This window comes from Pantherophis guttatus, chromosome 2, assembly GCF_059756535.1.
Source record: "Pantherophis guttatus breed Tessera chromosome 2, ASM5975653v1, whole genome shotgun sequence".
In the NCBI taxonomy this organism is placed as follows: domain Eukaryota; kingdom Metazoa; phylum Chordata; class Lepidosauria; order Squamata; family Colubridae; genus Pantherophis; species Pantherophis guttatus.
The window spans coordinates 168,766,615-168,790,042 of record NC_142064.1 but is presented as its reverse complement, the minus strand read 5'-3'; the positions used below and the strand labels follow the sequence as shown (position 1 = coordinate 168,790,042).

Here is a 23,428-nt window from a genome sequence, read left to right as displayed (position 1 = left end):
TTGGATGGCATGGGGTGCTTTAAACTGGATACCTGCCCTGAGCAGAGTGCTGGAGTTTATGACCCCAGTGGCTTCTTCCAATTGTATGTTAGTGTCAGACTTTGATGCTATCTCAAAATAAATGAATTTCCAAACTGCCAATCTTTAAGGAAAACTCTTTATTCGAGCACAGCAACCGGATCATGACTCGATGTGGACAAGACTGACCTTTTGCCCCCCAATCCTTCCCTTTCTGATCCCCAATTATCTGCTTCTCATTGGCTATCTTCCAAGTCATTCTCCTGACTTCTTGTCTCGTCATTTCACAGGAATGTCCCCCCTCCCCCCTTCATTTCCACGGAGACCGAGCTTCAAAGGGATTTAGCAGGCAAAAGTCCAGGGCTTATCTTCCTTTCTATGTCAGCGGTGAGACGCTGACAGTTAGTAGGCTTTGGTAATTCCACCACCATTGCTATTAATGGGACTTATAACCCAACATATTGGCAAGGCAGTAGAGAATGATTGACAGTAGCTACCCAGGATTTTAGACAGGAGTCTTTCCAATGTTGCTACAAACATTTGGTGTTCAGGAAACTCCTACAAAAGTGGAACTTCTATTTCCATGTAGTTTCTTCAGAAAAATTAGAGAGAGAAAATAAATGCACTATTAACACACACACTGAATGAAATGAGCAATGCAATGAGCACTTCCTGTTTCAAAATTTTCTCTCGAGGCACATCCAAACTTCCACTAACTCAAATTGTCATTTCATATTCAAATTAAGGAGAAACTTTGCGCAGAAATGTATTAAATGTAGTAATCCAAGGCTGCTTTTCCTGATGAAATAGTAAGGTGATAAAATCATATCATGGTTGTGTCTCATCCCTACAATGTCTTCTGTTCAGATTTTGGTTGTTTAAAGTAAGTGGATGGATTAGTTTTGCTCTTTAATAATGGTGTGTAGTTTGCACAAACAAGTTGAGAAGAACTACATAATCTACTGGGGACAGTGCAGTACTTTAGGTTTGCATGCCAGGGATGTAGTTTTACACTTTCTTTTAAGGGAAATACTATTGTTGCTACTACACATACTCCATTCAGTATGGGTGGAGACATTGTCCATTATTCTATTATTCTTCTGTTGAAACCACAGTCTCTCCTTGGAGGCAGGCCCCATTCTATTACATGGTTTCTTGGATACTATTGCAGGATTTAAGACTGCACTCCGTTAGCTTGATTTAATTTCTATGTATATAAATGAGTGCAAAAAGTGATTTATAGTATTATCAAGTATGGCTATTTTAATTCTGGGTCCTACAATGCAGAGTAAATTAAGCTTGGATGAGACTAAATCAAATATATTGATTATGTTTTTATTGCTTGGCATCACACCTTACAGGTGATTAAGAAACATACGTTTGTGTTTTTAAAGTATATAGATGGCATTGGGAATATTGAGACTTTATGATGTAAAAATAGCAATTAAAATTATGCTATGGTATAAATTATTTTTGTAGTCATAACGTCTTGAAGCCATAAACAAGGTTGGCTTCTTAAGTGAGCATGCACCTGTTTCTGTGGTTAATCATTCATAAAGGTTTCAGCCTAAGGTTATTTCTGATTGGTTCAAAATGTTTTCTCTGTTGCCAAACTCAGATGATCCCCTCCATTTAGCATTCCAACTTGTACCAAAGGTGCCTGATATAACCTGAAAGAGTGGTGGAAGTCAGGAAATTATACTGAGAGCAGTCTCTTTCTTCTCTCTCTCTGCACACAAGAGTTATGGAGGCACAGTGGTTAAAATGCAGTGTTGCCAGCTAACTCTGCACACTGCTAGCAGCTTGATCCTGATTGGCTCAAGGCTGGCTCAGCTTCCATTCTTCCAAGGTGGGTAAAATGAGGACCCAGATTGTTGGGGGAAATATGCCTATTCTGTAAACCGCTTAGAGAGGGCTGTAAAAGCACTATGAAGCTGTATAAAAAGTCTACGTGCTATTGCTAATAAGACGTTTGATTCTCTATGATATTCTTTAGTGAAGTCATCTTCCCTACTTTTGTTCCTAGGGAAACAATACTATGCCAGGCAGCAGGAAAGTGTGTTTATAGAAGTGAAAAGTAGTAGGCCTAGAGTGCCAAAGACATATGCTGTTACTAGGTGAGCAAAATTTTCATAAGATTACCAGCAATTTATATTTTTTAAAAAATAAAATAGCTAAATGTGGGAACTAGGCAGTGGTCGGTTGCCCCCGGTTCGGACCAGTTCTCAAGAACCAGTAGTAAAACTGGTGGAAGGCTGTGCCCACTGACCCGGACGTCATAATAGGTGATCTGCGCATGCACAGAAGAGCGCGCGGGTGTGATGCGAACCGGCAGTAAAGGTAAGTAGAACCCACCCCTGGAGCTAGGTAATAGCATTTAGATTCCGGGGACATAGTTTAAACAGAATTGGCTTCTTGTGAATGAAGTTCAGCACAAGTGTTCTGTATTGCATGAAGAATCAATAAGCTCAGCACCTTTGCACTAAAGAAAGCAAAGAGGAGTGAAAAGGAAATTATTGTGTTGCAGTTATATCTGGGAAAATTCATTATAGCATTAGGAAGCCTTCCAGAGTATGAACTGAGAAGTTACAATATGAGATTGGTATTTCCTCACAGTAGAAGACTGTAAGTAAAATCCGAGTATTAAATATCTTTGCCTGTTCAAACTGAGGATGTTCCACATATAATGGCAGTTTGCATAATAATTAGTAGATAGAATCACTTTTCTTTTAGAGTAGTTATTTCAAGTTCTTCCTCATCTCAAGTTCTTCCTCATCTCAAGTTCTTCCTTGTGACAACATTTTATAAAGGCTTGCAGACTTCATTGAAGAGCATTTTCTGAACTAGTGAAAGGTTTAGACATCTCAGCAGCTCATTGTAAAATGGAAAAGGATTGTTGTTTAGCAGCCAAGAGATGAACCTCGATTTTAGTCAGGGTTTTTACAGCAGAACCAGTGTAAAAACTAAATAGAAGTCGGGTTAAAAAAATAGCCCTTGCTTAATAGCCTTCAGAATGGGAACTGAAGCAGAGCCCTTCCGTAGCAATACCTGTATGAAAAGATGTTATCATACAGCAAGCACCATGATCAATCTTAATAAAAATTGATCTATAGAGGGGCTCCGAGTTTCGTCTGAAGCCTCATTTTGGAATTTTAAATGAAAGCCAACCTTAAACAAATAAAAGTGGTATAAAGAGTTCCTCCTGGGTAGTTATAATATTTTTCTATCAAGTTATGTGATTTATTTATTTAACATATGGCATATAGTGTTAGGGAAATCTGCAAATGCTAGAATTAATGCCATCCCGACCACTTTTTTTTTTTTTTAATTTGATTTATATGCCGCCCTTCTCCGGAGACTCAGGACGGCTTACAATGCGTTAAGCAATAGCCTTCATACTTTTGTATATTTATACAAAGTCAGCTTATTGCCCCCACAAACTGGGTCCTCATTTCACCTACCTTAGAAAGGATGGAAGGCTGAGTCAACCTTGAGCCTTGGAGAGATTCGAACCAGCAGTAAATTGCAGGCAGCTGTGTTAATAACAGGGTACGTAGACCACTGTACTATCAAGGCACTTAAAATTACTAGTTCATTCTGTTCAGCACTTGCGTGCCTATCCTTGTACTGCAGGGGGCGAACTAGATTACACCAACTGACTAGTAGCGTTCAGGTTGCTGGCTCTTCTGGGCTACTCTGCTAGTCTCGCCTTGCCTCATGTTGCATTGCCTTGTGTTTGCCCAGGTCCAATACCAGCTTCTGCTCTCCACATGCATGAACGCAGCTAGATTTTTCCCACCGAAGTGGTACCCAATTACCTACTTGTACTATTGCAGTGCTTTCGAACTGCTGGGTGGGCAGGAGCTGGGGAGCAAGCAGCAGGAGCTCACTTCATTAAGCTGCTGGGTCACCGCATCCCCCAAGTTATGCAATATGATGTATTGATCAAGTTAACCATCTGGCCTGAAGCCATTTTGTCAGTCACTACTTCGGTTATGTAAGCCAATCAATAAGTTTTATGTAAAGATAGCTGACATATCAGTTGCTAGTCAAACCATCTTAAGATGGTTGAGCAAAGAGATGTTTGTCTTTCAAAGTATATAAATAATAGGGAGGAGTTAGTCCCAAAATATCAGAGAAGGCAGAAGCAAATAGAAATGTGGCTGTTTCATTCATACAATACGACGTTAGTGTATTGGGACAAAAAGGGTCATTTAAAAGCAGGTTTGTGTAGGAAGCAGTTTATAACTGTCCAAGCTTAGGAAAGTGGTTGAAGAAAAAGTAGGTCATTTCAAATATAGGACAAGTATTGCTTAGTATTATAGACAGATAAAATTATCTCAGATATGTTATTGATTGTCACAAAAGGGATTAACTTTTGCCTAATGGTTTTACAAAGCTATAGTACAATGCATTACAAAGAGTACTATGATGTACTTCTTTATGCTATTACTGAACATTTATCTTTACAAAATATTTTCTCTGCAGTACTCTGGGATCTTCTGAAGGAGTGGGGTAGCAGTAAAATAAATTAATAATAATCACAATACTCAAACCCAAGATCCATGAAAGTGCCTTAAATGAAATCATTTAATTTGAAAATAATAAACACTGTGTTTATTGGACAGAAACAATTCAGACCATATCAACACCAACTTCTTCCATCTGCCATGATTAATCAAAACTGTCCATTTGGAAGGCAAGCTTCTGAAGCCATCTTTAATATTGAAACGCATGACTTTTTCAACATGAGGTAATCTCAGGTGGTAGGTTGCTTTGGCTTGTCCTCATGGGCCAATGACTTCTTGCAGGCTAACATAAGAAAAATGAGCAATGGCAAGTGCCAGAGGCTACACAAAAACAACTTCCTTGAGCTGGCACGGTCTGCATCTCTGTAGAAACGAAAGCCAAGGTAGGAAATGTATAAGTTGATTGGGAGAGAAATTACAGGGAAAGTCCACGTGGTGACATCAAGAACAGGAGCCAGCGACGTGAGTCCAATTAAGGCAAAGCAGTGACGCAGAGCCACTCGCCTGCACATTGCCGGGTGAGTGACAGACATCATGCAGTAGCCACTTCGGGAGTAATCTTCACGGAGGCCCCAGCTCAGGGCATTGAAATGAGGAAACTGCCAGGAGTAAAGAATTCCTCCAAGCACTAGCGATCCTGCAAAAAGAGAAATTTAAAGCATTCAATTGTTTATACAGTGGCTAAAATGGATTATTTCAATAATAGAAACTTTATTCCTAGAGTTGCCTTTTAATGTTTTATTATTCTGTTCTTCAAAATTTGAATGCCCAAAGTCTTCTGGAGTTGGAGGCCACACCAAATTTTAACAACAACAACAACAAAAACAACTTGGCTGAACTTACTATTTGTTATTTTATATAGCTAGTAAATCATTTGCAGATGCAGAAATCACATCATCATAACCTGCTTGTCCCAAGGCAGTGAAAGGTATACATAATGCAGCTGCAAGAAACATTTTATGTAGTTTGCCCATGGAGCCCCTAAATACTTGCTTTGTATGTGAAAGAAGGTGATAAAATCAGGTGACAGACCAAATGTTATATGCGTTATATATTATATGTATTATTATTACTACTATTAGCATGATGTATGAAATAAAAAAAATGAACAAAACATTCTCAGAAGGAACAACCCCTAGTTAATTCTTGATCTTAGTACCTCTATTTTCAGGTGGGCCCCCTTCAATTGTTGCCCACAGGAATTCTCTGTTTAATTAGAATTCACCATTAGCAGTGATCTCTCTGGGTAAATGGAATCACAATATTTATTAATAAAATGGAATTATTTAAAAAACAGAAGAAACCATTACTTTTCATATCCTAAGTCAGAAAAGTGCAATTTACTCAGACATTACATCTTACAAAAGAGCTACAAAATTCCTGGGATGAAAAAACACTCTATATGACCTTAGTCACTTCGTAAGTGGACAACTGACAGCTGCGTTTTACATGTGGCAAGCCTTGAAGACTTCTTGGAAGGTACAACTGATCCAGAATGCAGCAGCTCAGATGGTAACAGACATGCCTTTCTATGTACATGTGATACCTCTTCTCTTTGAGATCTCCTGCTTGACAATTGACTTCTGAATGCAATCCAAGAACCTGATTATGGCTATAAAGCTCTTTGTGACTATTTGAAAGTCTACCTATCTCTGATAGTTTCTGTACACCCTACACCAGTAATGGCGAACCTTTTAGACACCGAGTGCCCAAACTGCGCATGTGCATGCACGGACATGTGCACATGTGCAGCAGAGACCCGAAGACCAGCTGGCCGGCGGGAGGCGCAGCATCCCAACACCGGCAGCACGGCAAGAAGTAAAATCTTTTTCTTTTGTGAGCTTCTGTTTTGGCGTTTGCAGGGAAACAGAAGCTCACAAAAGAAATACCTCGGAGCTAGGGTGATGGTGCATGTGCTAGTAGAGAGAGCTCTGTGTGCCACTTCTGACATGTGAGCCATAGGTTCGCCATCATGGCCCTACACAATCAGCCAAAGTGGCTGCAGATTTTCCGAAAGCAGTCATTCTGCTTTCAAGAGATACAGGAAAGTAGTTTAAATAAAATGGCACCTGAATATTACCTTGCCATGTTTCTGGTGCAGGTTTATTAAGCAGAAATGCATGAAATTGATCTTGTGGTAGCCATGTAATTTAGATGTATACAATATATAGGCGAAAATGCTGTAAGTGTGGATAAGCATGTAACTAATTCAGCATTACAAAATCCATGTGCCATAGCATTTTATTGTTGCTCTGTACAAATCAAAAGTACAAGGTTTAAACATACAGGGTAAAAACAAGAACCGTAATTATTTAAAATGTGGTTCTATTTATTCTGTTTGTGAGTTATCTATTTTTGGACAACTTTAAAAGTTGATGCAAAAGCAAAAATTAAAGAGAAAACGAGAACCATCCTATAATAAGAGCTCAGGCACTTGGGCACTGTAATTGTCACAATAATTATGGAACATTTTCTTATAATTAAAGTCCATGTTCAAAATCATATGCTTCAAAAGATTGAATCTTACGACCCTAAAATTTAGTAAAGACACCCAATAGTCTCTTCAGAAAATCTGTCTTTCATGAGAGACTTTTAATAGGCATTACTAGAAGTTTAACTGAATTTCACAGGTCCAGTTCTGAACTAATTTCATGCATTCAAATTTCAAAGCATAACAGGAAAATCTGTTTTATTCACAAGAGAATGGAGAAATTGCTTTAATGGTGTTGAGCAATATTTTTGCCATGGTATGTACTTCCTTCCACTCTTTTTTGGCTAATAGTAACTTGTCTGATCTACAGTTTCTATTAAAAATATATTCTGCTCCACTACTCAAGCCCTTTTTTCCTGTTATAATCTATGTGCCTGTATTAAAAATAAAATCTGCAAATTTGGACTTGAACACTGCTTGAGCTAATCCCCTCCACATCAGAAGTAGCTATTCCCCATTCTGTTAAAAATCAGTATATAAATCTACTGTGCACAAAAAAAAAGTTTTATCTCTAGTTATGTTTGCATACATATATCTGAATGGAAACTCATGGTAATGTTTTGTAAAAAGTCTTGCAATGTAAAACTTTGGTTCGTTCAACTTTGTATCATTTACAATTTCCAAATTGGAACTTCAAACCAATTTGCTACCTCTTTCAAAGTCTTGGTTTCTGGCTTCATATGCATATAACAAAGACAGCCAACTAGGCATTGTATAGTCAACACTGAATGATAACAATATCAGCTCAAAAACAGATGTTGGAAGTCTTATTACTGTTCCTAAAGGCAATGTTTATTGCTTTAGCTACCAAAAAACACTGTTTCGTTAAACACACAATTTGGGTAATTCTTTTTGAATAATATGAAGGAATTTTAAAATTATTTCCACATTCTAGGAGCCAGTTGATATAGTTAGGGAGAAAGTTTGTGTGCATGGTAGTTGGTGGTGGGGAATACATGCCTATGACTTTGCTAGTTATGTAAGATAATGTAGGTATTCTGAAGTTTAAATCCAGTCTTTAAGAACCTCTGTTTAGAAGGAGTGTATGGTTGTTTTAATTGGCTTTGGTAAAAATCCTAAATCGTCCTAGCTTATAAAATACTAAATAAATTAATCTCCCTTAGTCTAGATCAGTGTTTCTTAAAACTTTTTTTTCTCAGGACTTCTTCCCACTTCTAAAAATTATGGAGGATCTCAACAGAGTTTTTGTATACATGGCTTATATTTATTGATATTTACTATATTAAACATTAAAATGACAGATTCTTATAATATTTATTTCCTGAATCAGGTAAAAATAACAATATTAAATCACTAGATACTAATGACACTAGATCTTATGACACTAAAATTTAGCAAAGATACCCAATAGTCTCCTCAGAAAATCTGTGTTTCATGAGAGATTTTTTAATAAGCATTACTAGGCCCAGAAGTTTAACTGAATTTCACAGGTACAGTTCCAAATAAGTTTCATGCATTCAAATTTCAAAGCATAACAGGAAAATCTGTTTTATTCACAAGAAGATGGACAAATTGTCCTAATGGTGTTGAGCAATATTTTTGCCATGGTATGTGTGAAAAAACCCTAACAAAATAAAAATATAATAAAATAAAATAATTTTTGCTAATATCTTCAATATCTGGCAATCATTTTGATTTTGTGTACCCCTAAGAGGGTCTTGGGGTACTCCCAAAGGGCCCTCAGATTAGACTTTAAGAAACAGTGGTTTGAACAACTGATATTAGAATCAGAAAATGAGCATCAATTCAGCTACACTTTGCAATAGAAGAAATATTAATGTCAGTTACATAACATTCAAATAAAAAAACTAAGCAAGATGCCTTTCTTGATGGTGTATATTTCCCAAAGCGAAGGCTGTACATTGCTGTTATTTTTTTCATATTTAACCTGGAAATTGAGATTTAGTATAACTGAGCCTTATTTATGTATAAACAACTTTGTTTCTATTATCTGAACATTGCCACCAATAAAACTGATCAAGCCAAATAGGCAAACTATTTTTTAGAAGTTATAACTATAATAGGTTGACAGATTTGTTAAAATTCCTAAAGCATATCATTAGTTTAATTTCTATGCTGTACAACACATCAAAATATATTTTATATAACCTAGTATGAGGGAAAATATTCTGACGAGAAAGTGGCAAGGTTGCTATGATGCAAGAACGATTGAAAACAGATTCTTTTAAAAAAAATAATTTGCTTAAAATATAAATTATTTTCTTAAAAATAATTATGCTAAGTGTATCTCTTTTATTAGTGATCCAGACTCTTAAGGAAACATACTGAGAAAATGTAGAGCATTTTTAACTTTCATTAATTCTAATTTAAGGATATGCTTTTCTTTTATGGACCACAATGGCCACTTAAAAGTATTTAGCTTCGGCTGAATTATCTAATGTGACCTAAAAAGGTCACAGATTCAGTTTTTAAAGAGATTATAAAAAACTACTTTTAAATGAAAAAAAAGTGACCGCTGAGGTCAAAGATTATGGATGTAACACAACAGGTCATGCTACTTTTATTTTTAAAATTTGTCTGTTGAAACAAGATAACTCTCTCCTTTTCAGCAATGTACAGTTTTTGCTTTGGGAAATATACACCATCAAGAAAGGCATCTTGCTTAGCTTTTTTATCTGAATGTAGTGAATTACAAGAGAAAGTGTTAATTTTACAACTGATCCCCAATTAGATATAAATTACATCATGCAAAGGTCATACAGGCTGCACAATCGTGAACTACTTTCAATGTAGAAAAATAGCTATAGCGTTTGTTGTCACTGTGATGCAGTCTATACATCAATGACAAGCAATTCAAAACTGCAACTGGTACTAAATGTGGCAGCCTGAACAATGATGTGTATATCCAAATATACCTGGGTGATCCTACTGCTTCGGGACCTATACTGGTTGCAAGTGGATGTCTGGGAGTGTTTTAAGGTACCGATGCTGGCTTTAAAGCTCTCCACTGATTCAGACCAGGGTATCTGTGGGACTGAGATTTCTGTACTGATCTGCTCATCCCATCAGACCCAATTGTCTACATTAAAATATCTGGGTCCGATCATCTAGATTAAAATATTCTCTGATGTGATCCAAGAAATGAATATTTTTAATTGCTGTTGCCATACTTTGGAATTTCCTCTCTACAGAGATCCAGCTGACATGTTGGGATGAAGATATGAAACTAGTCAGTGCATAATTTTGTCTACTACTGATAGTTTTGATAGTTACTATATTATGCTCAAGTTTAATTATTATTTTTCCTTTGCAAAGTTTTTTTTTTTTTTTTTTTTTTTACACAAACACACACACAAACATACAATGTATTTTTGCTGAACAGAGTATTTGGCCGGTTAACAAATTTAAACAATTTTTAGTCCTTTCAATTAAAATTACAATTTCTATACCTCCTTTTTGCCATATTTATTTTCATCTATTTTTTTACCAATATTACCCTTCATTTTCATCTCTAATTTTAACTAAATTCCATTTTCCCTTCTATTCTATATTAAACCCCTTCCCATTATCATCTATTTTTATATCCATCATCAAATTAATTAATTATGTGGTATTACAGTTATTTAATTCTTGCAGTAATAGTAAAACCCACTTATTTTATAACATACATTTCCTTAACTAATACAATCCAACATTTTAATATAAATCAATTAATTATGTAGATATCTTTTTCAATTATATATTTGAATCAGAAGGAAAACATATAGATAGATAGATAGATAGATAGATAGATAGATAGATAGATAGATAGATATAGATATAGATATATAGATATAGATATATATAGATATATATAGATATATATAGATATATATTCTTTCTTCTTCGTAGGGTTTATGTGTGTTTTTCCTCTAGCCAGATTTTCCCTACGTAACCAAGGTTTTTCTGCAGCACCAGCTCAGTAGAATCACACACACACACACACACACACACACACACACATATATGTATGTATTCCAATTAGTTCCATTTTCATATATCAAATGATTTTACCCATATGTTCCTCCAAACCACATCTTAATCATTTCTACTTTCACCACAATATGCAATTAAAAATATTTCTTTTATTAGTTTCCTTAGTTAAATTTAAAAATATTTTAACTATTATCCTCTAATCATATAGTTTTCCCCATATATTGTTCCAAATCATCACTTAATCATTTATACACACACCACTGTAAACTGTTAAAAATATTTCAATTATTATTCCAATTATTGTTCAGTTCATTTTCACCATCATGATTTAACATTATTTCTTACTACAATTCATCTTTCAATTCTAGTCATATACATCATATTCCTCTTCCATTTCTTTGCTTTTCTCTCTTTTCATTTTTATTTTTACCTTTCTTTCCCCTTTTTACTTTTTGTGCCTTAAAATCCTGATCTCTTCTATTTTGCCCTATATTTCCTATTATTTTCCACCTTTTTTCTTTTTTATCTTTTCCCTGTATATCCCAGTGTAATCATTTAAGTTCTTTATATTCTTTCTGTTCCACCCTTCCTTCCTTATTTGTCTCTTTCCATCCTCTTTATTTTTTCATTGTTAATCCCAATGTAATCTCTAAAAACCTCCTTTCTATTATTAATATTCACGTTCAGTTACTTTTTCATATTTAATCACATTGTCTTTATCTTCTTTATTTTCAGCCTCAGTGTCTTGCTTCTAAGTTTAATTATTATTTTTGAGGAAGTTATTTTTTGTTTATGAATTGATTTTGATTGTCAGATGCTCAGAGCTTTTGGAAATGGCATCAAAAATAGTAAATAAAATATGTGTGTTTATTCTTGCACTAGCCTTAGTTGATTTGCAGCTCCAAACTAGCTTAAACTTCTTATCTCTCCAAATCAAACATACTGTTTCCATGATAAGCAGAGCTACAAATTACTTTAGCCACATTTCAATCTTGTGTGTTGGATGAACCTTGCCTGCATGACAGTTCATAGCTCAGTGTGACAGGGATACCCAGAAAATTGGATTAGCAGAATAAACCATGCTTCTGTTAACAATGGGGGTAAGCTTGTGGTATGAACACAACTGCAATGTTCCCAAATGGGAAGAATTTAAAATATGAACTGCATTTTGACATTTCACTTTTAATCTGCTTCAAAGCAAACCTGAATGCATCAATTCTCTACAGGAGAAGTTAACCATAGGCTGCTTCCTTTCTTCCATAGAATCACTAAATTTACCTAAATATCCTTAATCCAAATGATCATTTTTTCCATCAGAACCAGTACACAGCATGATTAAAGCAGGAGCTCCAATTAAACTGATCTGAGAATAATCAGTCACTTCAAATTCACTGGAGCTTACTTTCCAATAATTATATGAACAAAGTAAGTTTCAGAGTATTTTTATTTTTTTAAAATATCAGTTATTTTTTAAAAGGCTAGGCTATTGGTTGGTTTAAATCAGGAGTATCAAACTCACAGTGTCCCAGCGTCGTCACGTAACATATCAGGACTTTTTCCCCCTTCACTAAACTGGGTGTGGGTGTGGCCAGCAGGTGACGCATCTGGCCTGCGGGCCAGGAGTTTGACAACCCTTATTTAAATCCAGTATGACTTCAGGATCAGTAAGTTAGAAATCTGGCCTTATGGATTAACTTCTTTCCCTTCACTTTCAAGAAAGTAGGTGACCTAGGGCCGTGATGGTGAACCTAAAGCACGTATGCCAGAGGTGGCATGCAAAGCCCTCTCTGTGGGCACGCATGCCATCGCCAGCTGCTCTTCTGGTTTCCAGCGCATGCATGCATAGTGGCCAGTTGGTATTCGGGTTTCTGGCACTCCGGCATGTGTGCATGTGCGCGTGTTCCAGTTTGGGCACTCGGTGCCAAAAAGGTTCACCATCACTGACCTAGGTGATTTAATCTCTTGATGAGCTGCAGTGGCGCAGTGGTAGAGTATAGTACTGCAGGCTACTTCTGCTGATCACCGGCTGCCAACAGTTTGGCAGATCATATCTCACCAGGCTCAAGGTTGACTCAACCTTCCATCCTTCTGAGGTCGGTAAAATGAGGATCCAGATTGTTGGGGCCAATATGCTGACTCTGTAAACAGCTTAGAGAGAGCTGTAAAGCACTATGAAGTGGTATATAAGTCTAAGTGCTAGTGCTAGTGCAGAAGAACAGAAGAAAAGCTACTTCTGAAAGTCTGATTCATTTCCGGTGGAAGATCCAACACCTGCTACGACTGTACTAAATTTTGTGTGGGTCCAGTACATATATCTACTTGGAACTTACTTTCAAGTAACCACATTGTTTGATGCTTTCCAGAGGGATGATAGAGGCCCTAGGCTTCCTAGGGCCTTTCCCTATTATTTGTTTTCTTCTTCCATCCTTGAATCAACAACAGAATTTAAAGGAGCAAGAAAGAAAAAGAATGGCAAGACCTTGCAGGCACAAACCAAGTACTTCCCCTGGATTGACAAATGGAAGGATTTATCTTGCCCAAAGGATGGGAAATATTGAGCAGCAGAGCTCTGAACAGAAATAAGAGAGTGGAAGGTGAATAGTAGATGACGAGAGAGAATGAGTAATGCAGTAATTAAAACAAGAGTTCATCACCTCTTGAATTAGAATTTTCAACAAGCATCCAAGGCTGTATTCATAACATGTTTACAATATGTTTCCATAATATTGTTTCAGTTAATGAGGCTGTAATCAAATCAATTTCAGTCCTATTATTCTCACACATTACTGTCAAGTCAACTCATTGTTCTTGCTACTACTTTGGTGCCCCCTGCTGATTACTTTGTAATAGAGACTCAGGGTAGAACAAACTGGAGCAGCTGTCCCATATGGGTGGTTGAGTATTTTTTTCTTTTATTTGAAAGCACTAGGAACTTAACACAGCTGTGTACAGTGGAGATGACAATGAATTTATTGACCGGGCCCTGACTTTGATTGCACCAATCCCTCAGGTATCTCAACGGCAAAATGAGCATATGATTGGGAAAGAAGAACCAACTGACTTTTGTCTTATTGCATTTAAAACAACTGCCTACAAGCATTACCCATATGTTTCCATATTTGTTAGATGAGTAGCATAGTATTTTGCCTTCAAGTACCTTGTACTATCCATCACTATTGAGATGTTTGTCTCTTTTACAAACTGGGTAAGATGTTTTTGAGTTGCTGTCATTTTTGAAGAAGATAAAAAAAATCAGGGTTTTACTAAAGATCTATGCAGCTCAATTCTCTATATAATTCTCCAGGGTAATGTGCTCCAGGCAAAGAAGCTTCCCCCCACTTTTTTTGCAACTAGTTATACATTTTGTTTGAAGGTGGTTCAAAACATGGTCTGTCTGTCTGTCTTCCTTCCTACCTACTGAAGGAAACTTCACTTGAAGTTTCATTAGTGTCATTGCTTCAGAACAAAGTGATGAGTTTTCTTTACTACCCTTCTTCTGGGTAGTTGAGGGCTTTTCCACACACACAATTGTCTTTTTCTTTTCCCCTTGGTGTTTTGTTGTTAAACCTATCCATCTGCCACCTGTCACTTACTGATAAGAAGTGCCCAGTTTAAAATCCCCAGTTGTAAATAGATGTGGGCTGACATAATTAATGTCTACCCTACGACCCAATTTGAATTACAAAGTCAAGGCAATTTGAAAATCAGCCTCAGTGTGATTAACATTAGTACACACAGGCAGTCTATAAATTCCACAGCCCCAGGAATTATTTAAATTTTCTGAAAATGAATGAAAATTAGGGCAAGATGTCTTTCAGGAAAAATAGAAGGCAGAAGTGGGGTGTCTGAGATAAACTAAATAGTCCCTTGAGATAAACATTCTTGGACCCAGTAATAGCAATGGGTCTAGGCCACTGTGGGTCTCTAATGTCTAACAGAGTTGCCAGGCTGTTGTTATCAGTCATGCCACCATCACATCTGTACCAGAGTAAATTCTCTTATCTGATGAAGCCTTCTCTGGCAAACATCCCTCTTGCAAACAGGATTGTTTCACATTGGATACATTCTCTCAGCATGGAGATGCCACACTCTATGGTCTCTGGAGTCCACTGTGGAAGTGGGAACTAGACACTATCTTGCAAAGCTAGCAGGATCTACTGCTTTCATATGGAAATGTGGCAACAATAGAAAAATCTTGACTGTTAAGATGGTAATAGTTGCTGTAATTAGGGTTATTCTGTTCCAATCTGTCTTTCTTTTTCTGGTTTCTCTTATTAAGTTTATTATTTTAAATCTCTACTTGCTGTTTGGGACTAAATAAAGACAAGATTTTGATACATGGGAGAAGTGACTGCAAAAAATTACATAATTAAGGCAGAGATCACTGAGATACTTATAACTGATACTACAATAATAATTGTAATAATGACAGTGCAACTCAGAAAGCAACCCAAAACTTAAAATTAGTTTTTTCATCAACTAACAAATTATACATATAAATTAATGATAGTCTATTAACCACAATAATGATTTGAATTTGAGGCATAATAGATTTCAATGCATCTAAATTCCTAAACTATACTAGACTTTTTTTCACATGTAAACAAGCAAATTAAATAATACTAGAAATGCAAATTATTAGATAAACAAGACCAATTGAGAAATGGAGATTTCTTTCATTTTGATGCATAATTTGTTCTTTGCATTTTTTTTCTTTTTGTGAAAGAATAAAAGGAACATTTTTTTAAAAATAAAAGTTCTTCATAAATACTAATACTTGTGTTATATTTCAACTATCACAATTTATCTTTAATATGAAAAAAACTTCACTTTCAGGAGAGGCCTGTGAATATATAAATACCTTTGACTAATCCTCTCTACCTAGATTAATTGCATTTTTAATCATTTTTCTTTGCAAAATTGAAATTGGCTTTTAGATTCTCTGGTTTACAGCACAATTCTTGCCATGGAATTGCAGAACCACTAAATAGGAGATGGTATGCCATGAATCAAGAAGAAGGATATATTAGTAATAAACTCTTGCCCAAAGGAAAAACGAATTGATGATTCACTCTAAATGGCTAGATTTAACAAAGCGAATAAACAAATTCTCCTTCCCATAAAAATAAAATACAGCAAGTGCCAATAAAATCTTGAATTTCTTTCTGCCTAATTCTCTCTTCCTTGTTGAATTACTTTTTCAGCAGAGAACTTCACTTTCTCTATTTTTAACTGTGCACAAATGTATTTCTGCCTTTTTACTTAAAGTTATATATGCTAATTAATGATGAAGTACTAATGGATTCCAGAAATCTGGCATGGACGTCTGTCTCCTTGCCCACACTAACAAAGGTATTCACAATCTGTCTTTCAAAAATATATATATATATTTAAAAAAATCTCCTTTTCCCCCTTCTCTCTTCTGGAGTAACTTTTGAACAAATTCTTATGAAATGAAGCCCTGAACTAAGAGTACATATTTTGAGAACTGCCCTTCATTCATTAGTAATTTTGTATTTATTTACAATGATTTTTGTACTGCCCATCCTAGAAATTACATAAAATAATGAAATACTGCTTACATTTAAAACCTGTATGTTTGACAGGAGTTCCAACATTTACAATGAAAATATAAATGCCAAACTGACAATGACAGAATGTGCAATCTATGCAATCAAAACTTTTAACTAAATTGCACAGAACAGACCCAGGGCATACCAAATGTCAGCAAGTGGCAATTCAATACAACTTCCAGAGTGAAAGCTACTGCCCACAAGTCCAACAACAACAATAAAAGAATGATGTGAGACAGACCTGGCATGAATTGGATACATTTCTATTTAATGGAAGATGTCTTGAAATACTGCTTAAAGTGAGCAAACAGCTGAATTTGCAAAGCTCAGCATGCCAAAGCAATTGCCTGTGCAAAACCAAGGTGAGAACCATTCTTTGCTTCATAGATGCTTTCCAAAGACTTCATTATGGCAGATTCAGTGGTATGAAATGCCAGTCATCTGTAGATTCTAATCCATGCTATTTGGTGCACCAGATGGAACACCTGGAATTGCTGGAGGGTATTGGACAAATGTGATTCTCCGGAAGAGCCTAGCAGTCAGAGAAACAGGAAGGGCTAGATCCAAGACTTCCCTCCAGTCCTAAAGCACATTGTGCAGAAGGTCAAGTAATGTGAAGACCTGGTTTCTCGCCTGTCAGGGTTGTCCTGCTTTTGTTGTCTACATCAGAAGCAGATACTACTGAATAGCTATTGTCACCAGCAACCCTCTGTTGAAAACAATCATTTTGGTTACTGTAACGTTGTGCATATGTTTCCTGAACCTGTTGCCTGTGGAAGCTCCCCCCTTGCTGCCTCAGACAAACTGTCAACCTACGTTTGGACTCCTGGACTTCTGGATGATGATCTGACTATAATTTTGCTTTCACCATCTGAATTCTGGCTATTTTGAACCCCCTTTTTTTGCAAGTAAGGCCTCTAGGGACTGGGATTTTGTTGCTCTGTGGGTATACTTAAAACAGTCTCCCTGTTTGCCTTGGCTTGAAATTGTCTTTCAAGTAAACTCCTTGGTGCACATGCATTGTGAGACTGGCTTGGAACAGGACAAGAAAAATCAATAAAAGGCACTGTTTTCACATGATATCAAAGGCAAAGGTGGGTTACCCTTGAAGCCAACTTTGGCCCCAGTTTTTAAAATCAGGAAAACAATTGTAAAGTCTAAAATTGGCTAAAGAGATATATATATATATATATATATATATATATATATATATATATATATATATATATATATATATATATATATATATATATATATATATACATACACATATTTAAACAAACTCAACTTTTTCTAAAATTCAAGAGAAAGAAATTGCCCCATGCACTTTGTACCATCACTCCATCACTGCCTCAAAAAAAAAAAAAAAAAAAAAAAAAGGTTAAGAACAGCCCCTGGCTATTAAAAGATTGCTCATATCTTAGCAATGAATAGACAGCAAGATTTCAAGGTATGTGAAAATGCTGGTGGCAAAGGCTAAGCAGGAAGAGATCAGGCACAGGTAATTTCACAGAACAGATATGCACATTAACAGCTTGCTTGTCTTTTGACATATCCAAACACAGTATTATTGAAAATCACAAGCTAAATGTAACTTCTGGTACAAGGGAATCACTCTAACCTTCTGGTAAGGATTGTTTCTAAATCACATGAACCCCAGTTCCTGGTTTCTCCTAAAGATCAATTGAAAAGCTGCCATCTCATCTCCCTACTCATGAATAGCAGTCTGCTTCCATTTTGGTTCAAGTGAACTATAGATGTACAAATAGCTCAAAATATCTGGCAGCATCTACTTCTCTTCTCTTCTTGGTATCTTTGTCAAATCCATAAGGCGAAACCTCTCAGTCCTATCTTGCCAAGAGGATTTTTTGTTCAACAAATAACATTTAAAGACAGCAATCTTGCAGGCCATACGTGTCAACTTCTTATAGTACCTAGCAGTGACAGATGAATCTTACATGACCACATAAATACTGTACATCTTTTCAAATCATCTATACTATTCTTTTCTAGCACTGTACTACCTCTAAGCTTTTTAAAATAAACCATGATCTCCATCAGCTTTGAACCAGAAGTCAAGCTAATCATGTGATTTATATGCATGTTACCCCTTTTTCCGTGACTTTATTGCATTACCCACTATTACAAAGTCCATCGTCTCCATGCCTGGAGCCATTCCCAGGATATAACAGCTTATTATTAAAGTAATTTTTAAGCGTTTTACTCTTTACTCTTGGAGTTATCTCATGCTTACTAAAAACTCTTTTCCACCCTGAGATTAGGATGCTAGTCTCATGCCTCTGCATATGTTGCCCAAGAACTTCTACCTATCTTTGGGAGTATCTAAAACAAAGATAATCTTGATTTTTACTGATATATCAATATGTAGCCAGGAGTGCTATGGAATTCAATATGGAGGATGCAGATTCTGGAAAATGTAAAGGCTACCCTAGCAAGTGTCGATTAAAAAGGGAATGTTTTATTTGTAAAAGAGACTTATGAGAAACAAAGCACTTACAGTATTTCCATAATATACTGCACTTGCTTTTTGCTAGTCCCAAAGCAAAAAGAAATTTTTAAAATTCCCATTCTTCTCTATGATGTTATGGATTTTCACTTTATACTCACCTGCATCCAGACTACCCGTTGCTGCTAGCCAACCCACGACTGGCGGAACGGCACCAACCACAGCTCCTACCCATGTATTCACAATGCTAACTCTTTTGAGAGGCGTATAGCAGCAGGAATACAGGAAAATGTTGAAGGCTCCTAAGGCACCAATAAGAGGATTAACTCCAAGGATCAGCAAGGTTATTGCTGGAACTGCACAGCAGATTCCGAAGGAGACAGCAAGCAGAGGACTGTTTAAAAACAAGAAACAAAGAATTTGGAAGGTATCAGTAAAGGATCTAAGATCAACATCTATTAGCATTTTCTCTTGTCCTAAACTTTTCATATTTTTAAGTCCAATGATGACAATCAGCATCTATAGAAGGGTATCTCTTTGGTGATATACTAAGTAAGCTGTAAAACAGACAGGCAGGTGAAAAAGAAAAGCAAAATGCATTGCACCATTACTATATTTTGCTGACTTGTTTTTTACACAGCACGATGGAAGTATGGGAAATACGGTGAATCTCTGTAGGCAGATTAAATAAGTAGATGGAAATATGTGTGATTTACATTAAATATATTATGCATTAAGCATCCATCCAGAAATTCTGATGCTGCTTGTACATAGTTATAGATATATTTCCTGCACTAAATTTTAATTAACCATGCACTGCTTTACAGAAATCTGTACTCAAAATGTATTGCCCTGGAAAAAAAATAATTTATCAAAACTCTATAAACCTAAACTATGGATTTTATTAATGTTCCAGCCATAACTATGTCAACTCTCAAAAGCACAGAAGAAATTATTTTTAATAACATATCTAAACATTTGGTGTGGATTTTTATACTTTCATACAGACCACTTATAGTGTTTATTTAGAATCGCAAAATAACCCCAGGACCGGCTCTGCATCAATCTTGTTAGAATGCTAAGAAGGAAGAGATGTCTGCCTTTAATTTAACTTTTAATTAAATGGACCAGGGCAACAATTTGATAAACTGAAACATAATTTGACCCATTTTACAAGCCCAACTGTGGATTTTGGTAATTTAATTTAGCGGATTGCAATGTTTATTACATTTTTTTCACAAGCTTTGGAGCCAAGAAAACTATACACAGCTTTCAATGAAAACATGTGAAACACTAACACAGGGACCTAATTTGACACAACAGCGTAAACTATGACAGAATATTGTTATATGACAAGCTTTATTGCATGAACCCATCACTTGCAAATGGAGGCAAGCCTATTGATTGATTAATTCTGCCTCAACGGGATGTCTGAACTGACCCCAATTCAAGCCATTAGCAAATGTTAAAGATCATATTTTTTTGCTGAATGGGCTGAAGAGAAGGAAGGACCCTTAACAAGAAAGAAGAAACAGCCTGAAGTTCGGTTTATTGCTTTAGATGTTACAGATTTTTTTATTGGACAAAAGCAGGAATTAAACAAAGTTTCTTCTTACAGTGGAAACAGAAAGCAGTAAATAGGGTCATAGCCCTGCTGGAAATCTACCTCCCATGAAGATCCTGTACAGCAAAACATTAAGTTTAGGGAGGAAGGCTGCTGTGATCATTGCAGTGACTGGTGGACTGTCCTAGAGGTGAATGATTATGGGTCATTCTGTGGCTGGAACTGGGCTTAAGGTTCATTACCAGTCATGAAGGGGTCTATGACAATTCGCCACAGTCAATTCGCCACAGCCAACACACTTTTGAGGTTTGCCCAAATACTTTTCAATATATGAATGTTGTTATGTGTCTAGATTCTGAAAACACCAATGTAGTAGTAATAATAGTAATACAGATCGTTCCAGGAATAGTTTTTTAAAAGGAAGAAAGCTGTTTTTGTACCTTCACAAGAAAGTTACCAGATCCTCAGGCACTAGACCTTTTTTTTTGCCATTTAATTGTTACCAGGTGCACTTCACCTTTAAGCAGATACTTCTCTTTCCAAACGTTGAGCTGGGAGTTTGGAAGATTGTCAAAATCAAAGACAAGGGAATATTCTAGTGGTCAAGTTTTGATTGCTGGGAGAACTGTAAGAAAATTCAAGTTTTCCCCCTTGGCATTTTATTGTTTAGTTGTAGTACAATTGGAGTTGATGTAAAAAGTTGAGAGTCAAATCCATATTAAAACATCAAAAACAATGGCAATTTAGGACAAATTCTCCTAGTTTAACGTACTCCATAAGAATCAGAGAGGACAAAATGGGGATGTTCCAGGTTCTTGGAACATCCCCTTCATTACATGCCCTGAATGATGGGTTTGAAAACTAACAGATTTAAAAGATTACACATCAACTATTTGTTTTGTCTATATATTTTGATTTTAAATAAAAGCTAAGAGCTTAATGATGACAACATTTGGTTTAAATTACAAGAGAAGTACGGTAATCCCATGGAGGAAATTGATTAGAAAAGATAAAGAAAACACCAAAGATTAGGATTACTCAAAAGAGATCCTTCACGTAGAACAGGAAAATTCATGACACACTTAACTTTAAATAATTAAAGAAATCACATCTTTTTCCAGACTTATACGTTGTCATAAGCTACTCCTGGTTGTCTCAAGTTACTTTTGCATACATAGTCACTTGATAAAATGATGTGGCTGCTTTAATGATTTGAAGCTTAATATACCAGATGACACCAGATATATAGCTTAATATATATTAGATGTTATAAAAATTGCAAGAAGTACCAATGAAACTAAGAGCTTCTATGAGTGTGCATGTAAAAGATTTTGCTTTGACATCCTCTCCTGAAATGAAAGCATCAAGATTTTGTTTTGGACAGCGAGGTGAATAGCTTATAATTTAATAAATAAACAAAAAGAAAAAGAAGCTGGATTCTGGTTCAAAGATCTTTAGTTTTTGATGATAATTAACTAACAAGACATGGCAATTGACTTGTCTCCATAAATGGAAACTCAGTATGGTCTTAGAATCATGCTTCCCTAATAGTTTTTGAAAAATACAAGCAATTTGCTGGTGAAAATATACAAATTTCATTCAACTGAGCAGTAGCTTTCTTGAAGTACCTTATAATGTAATTAATCTGCTATAATCTATTTATCTCGAAACCAAAACCCAAACAAGAATGCAAAACACAGTATCTACTCTGAATAATGTTGAAGGTTTCATATGTAGGGCATCCACGATACTGTATAATATACATACTGTTGCTATTTTGTTTGAAATTGCTTCTCTCAGAGTAAAAATACAGTATTATGCCACCTAACGCACAATAAATCCAAAAGGCAATGTTAACTAGGATTAGAATTTTGTCTTTTGGATACATAAAAATGTTCAAAAATAGAATGTTTTATTTATCTATAATTTTATAGATATACTCTCCATTAGCATGTTTATAGCAGGGGAGTATAACTGGCCAAAAATAACTGATTTTCTGGTTCCATGAGGTTACAGAAATCATCTGCTTTATAGGGCTAAACAGCTTTCGATCGTTGATCAAAATAAATAATTTTCTACATCTTACAAATTCATGTCAGTGAAGGGCTGATTATTCGGTGTGGAAAAAACACTGTCACGGGATTACATGATGACTGAAACATTCTTAAATGAATACAGGTAGTAGTCTGTGATGGTGCTGGTTAAAATTTACCCTTCCATAAAAGCTACTATATATCAATGTGCTTGGTTACAGAAATACCAAGTGGAGCTTAATAATAGAAGCTATTTATATTGGCAGTATATAAAACGTGAAGCATTTTTTACATGCAATAAATGTTTGCATTTTGATGTGGAATATTTTCTCCCCCAAAACATTGACTATCCAACACTTCATTCTAGAAGGAAAAAATTCAGCTCAGGTTCAAAGTCTACAGTAGAGAGAGAAAAAAAGAGCAAGTTTACTCTGGCAAATTCAATGCAGTCACTCTTAAGAGTATTTGTGTGACAGTGACAGACCCCGCAGGGTACAATATGTTCCATTTCCCTGAGTGTAACATCTGTTCAGTTGACAAGACTCAAGCAGATTTTTCTGTTTGCAGACATAGCCTGGAAGCTGATAATCCAGCTGGTGTATTCTGTTTCTAAATTACCAATTGTAACAAAATAGCAATCAAGAATTATGACAAATCTTTGATGAAGGATGAAAGGGATATATTCTGTACTTAAGGTAAGGAAAAGGCAGTCAAAGTTAGTTTGCATCAACAAAATATGTAAATCTTGAGCAAACATACACAGCTTTTTCCGACATTCCTCTGAACCATCTCCACT

The 23,428-nt window shown here is 35.8% G+C and overlaps 1 protein-coding gene across 2 annotated transcripts in view; it reads right to left on the bottom strand.

Annotated features, from left to right (window-relative positions):
• Window positions 1–4,590: 4,590 nt before the first annotated feature.
• Window positions 4,591–23,428, bottom strand: part of COX10 (cytochrome c oxidase assembly factor heme A:farnesyltransferase COX10) — a 117,337-nt gene continuing 98,499 nt past the window's right edge. The window contains exons 6-7 of one of the 2 annotated variants that reach the window (XM_034408355.3): window positions 19,197–19,429; window positions 4,591–5,184 (exon numbers count right to left, since the gene is read on the bottom strand). In XM_034408355.3, coding sequence (XP_034264246.1) covers window positions 4,778–5,184; window positions 19,197–19,429 — 640 coding nt within the window. In that variant the 3' untranslated portion in view covers window positions 4,591–4,777. Of the gene's footprint in view, window positions 5,185–19,196; window positions 19,430–23,428 lie in introns of those variants that run through there. The other variant, XR_015732504.1, reaches the window with a different exon arrangement.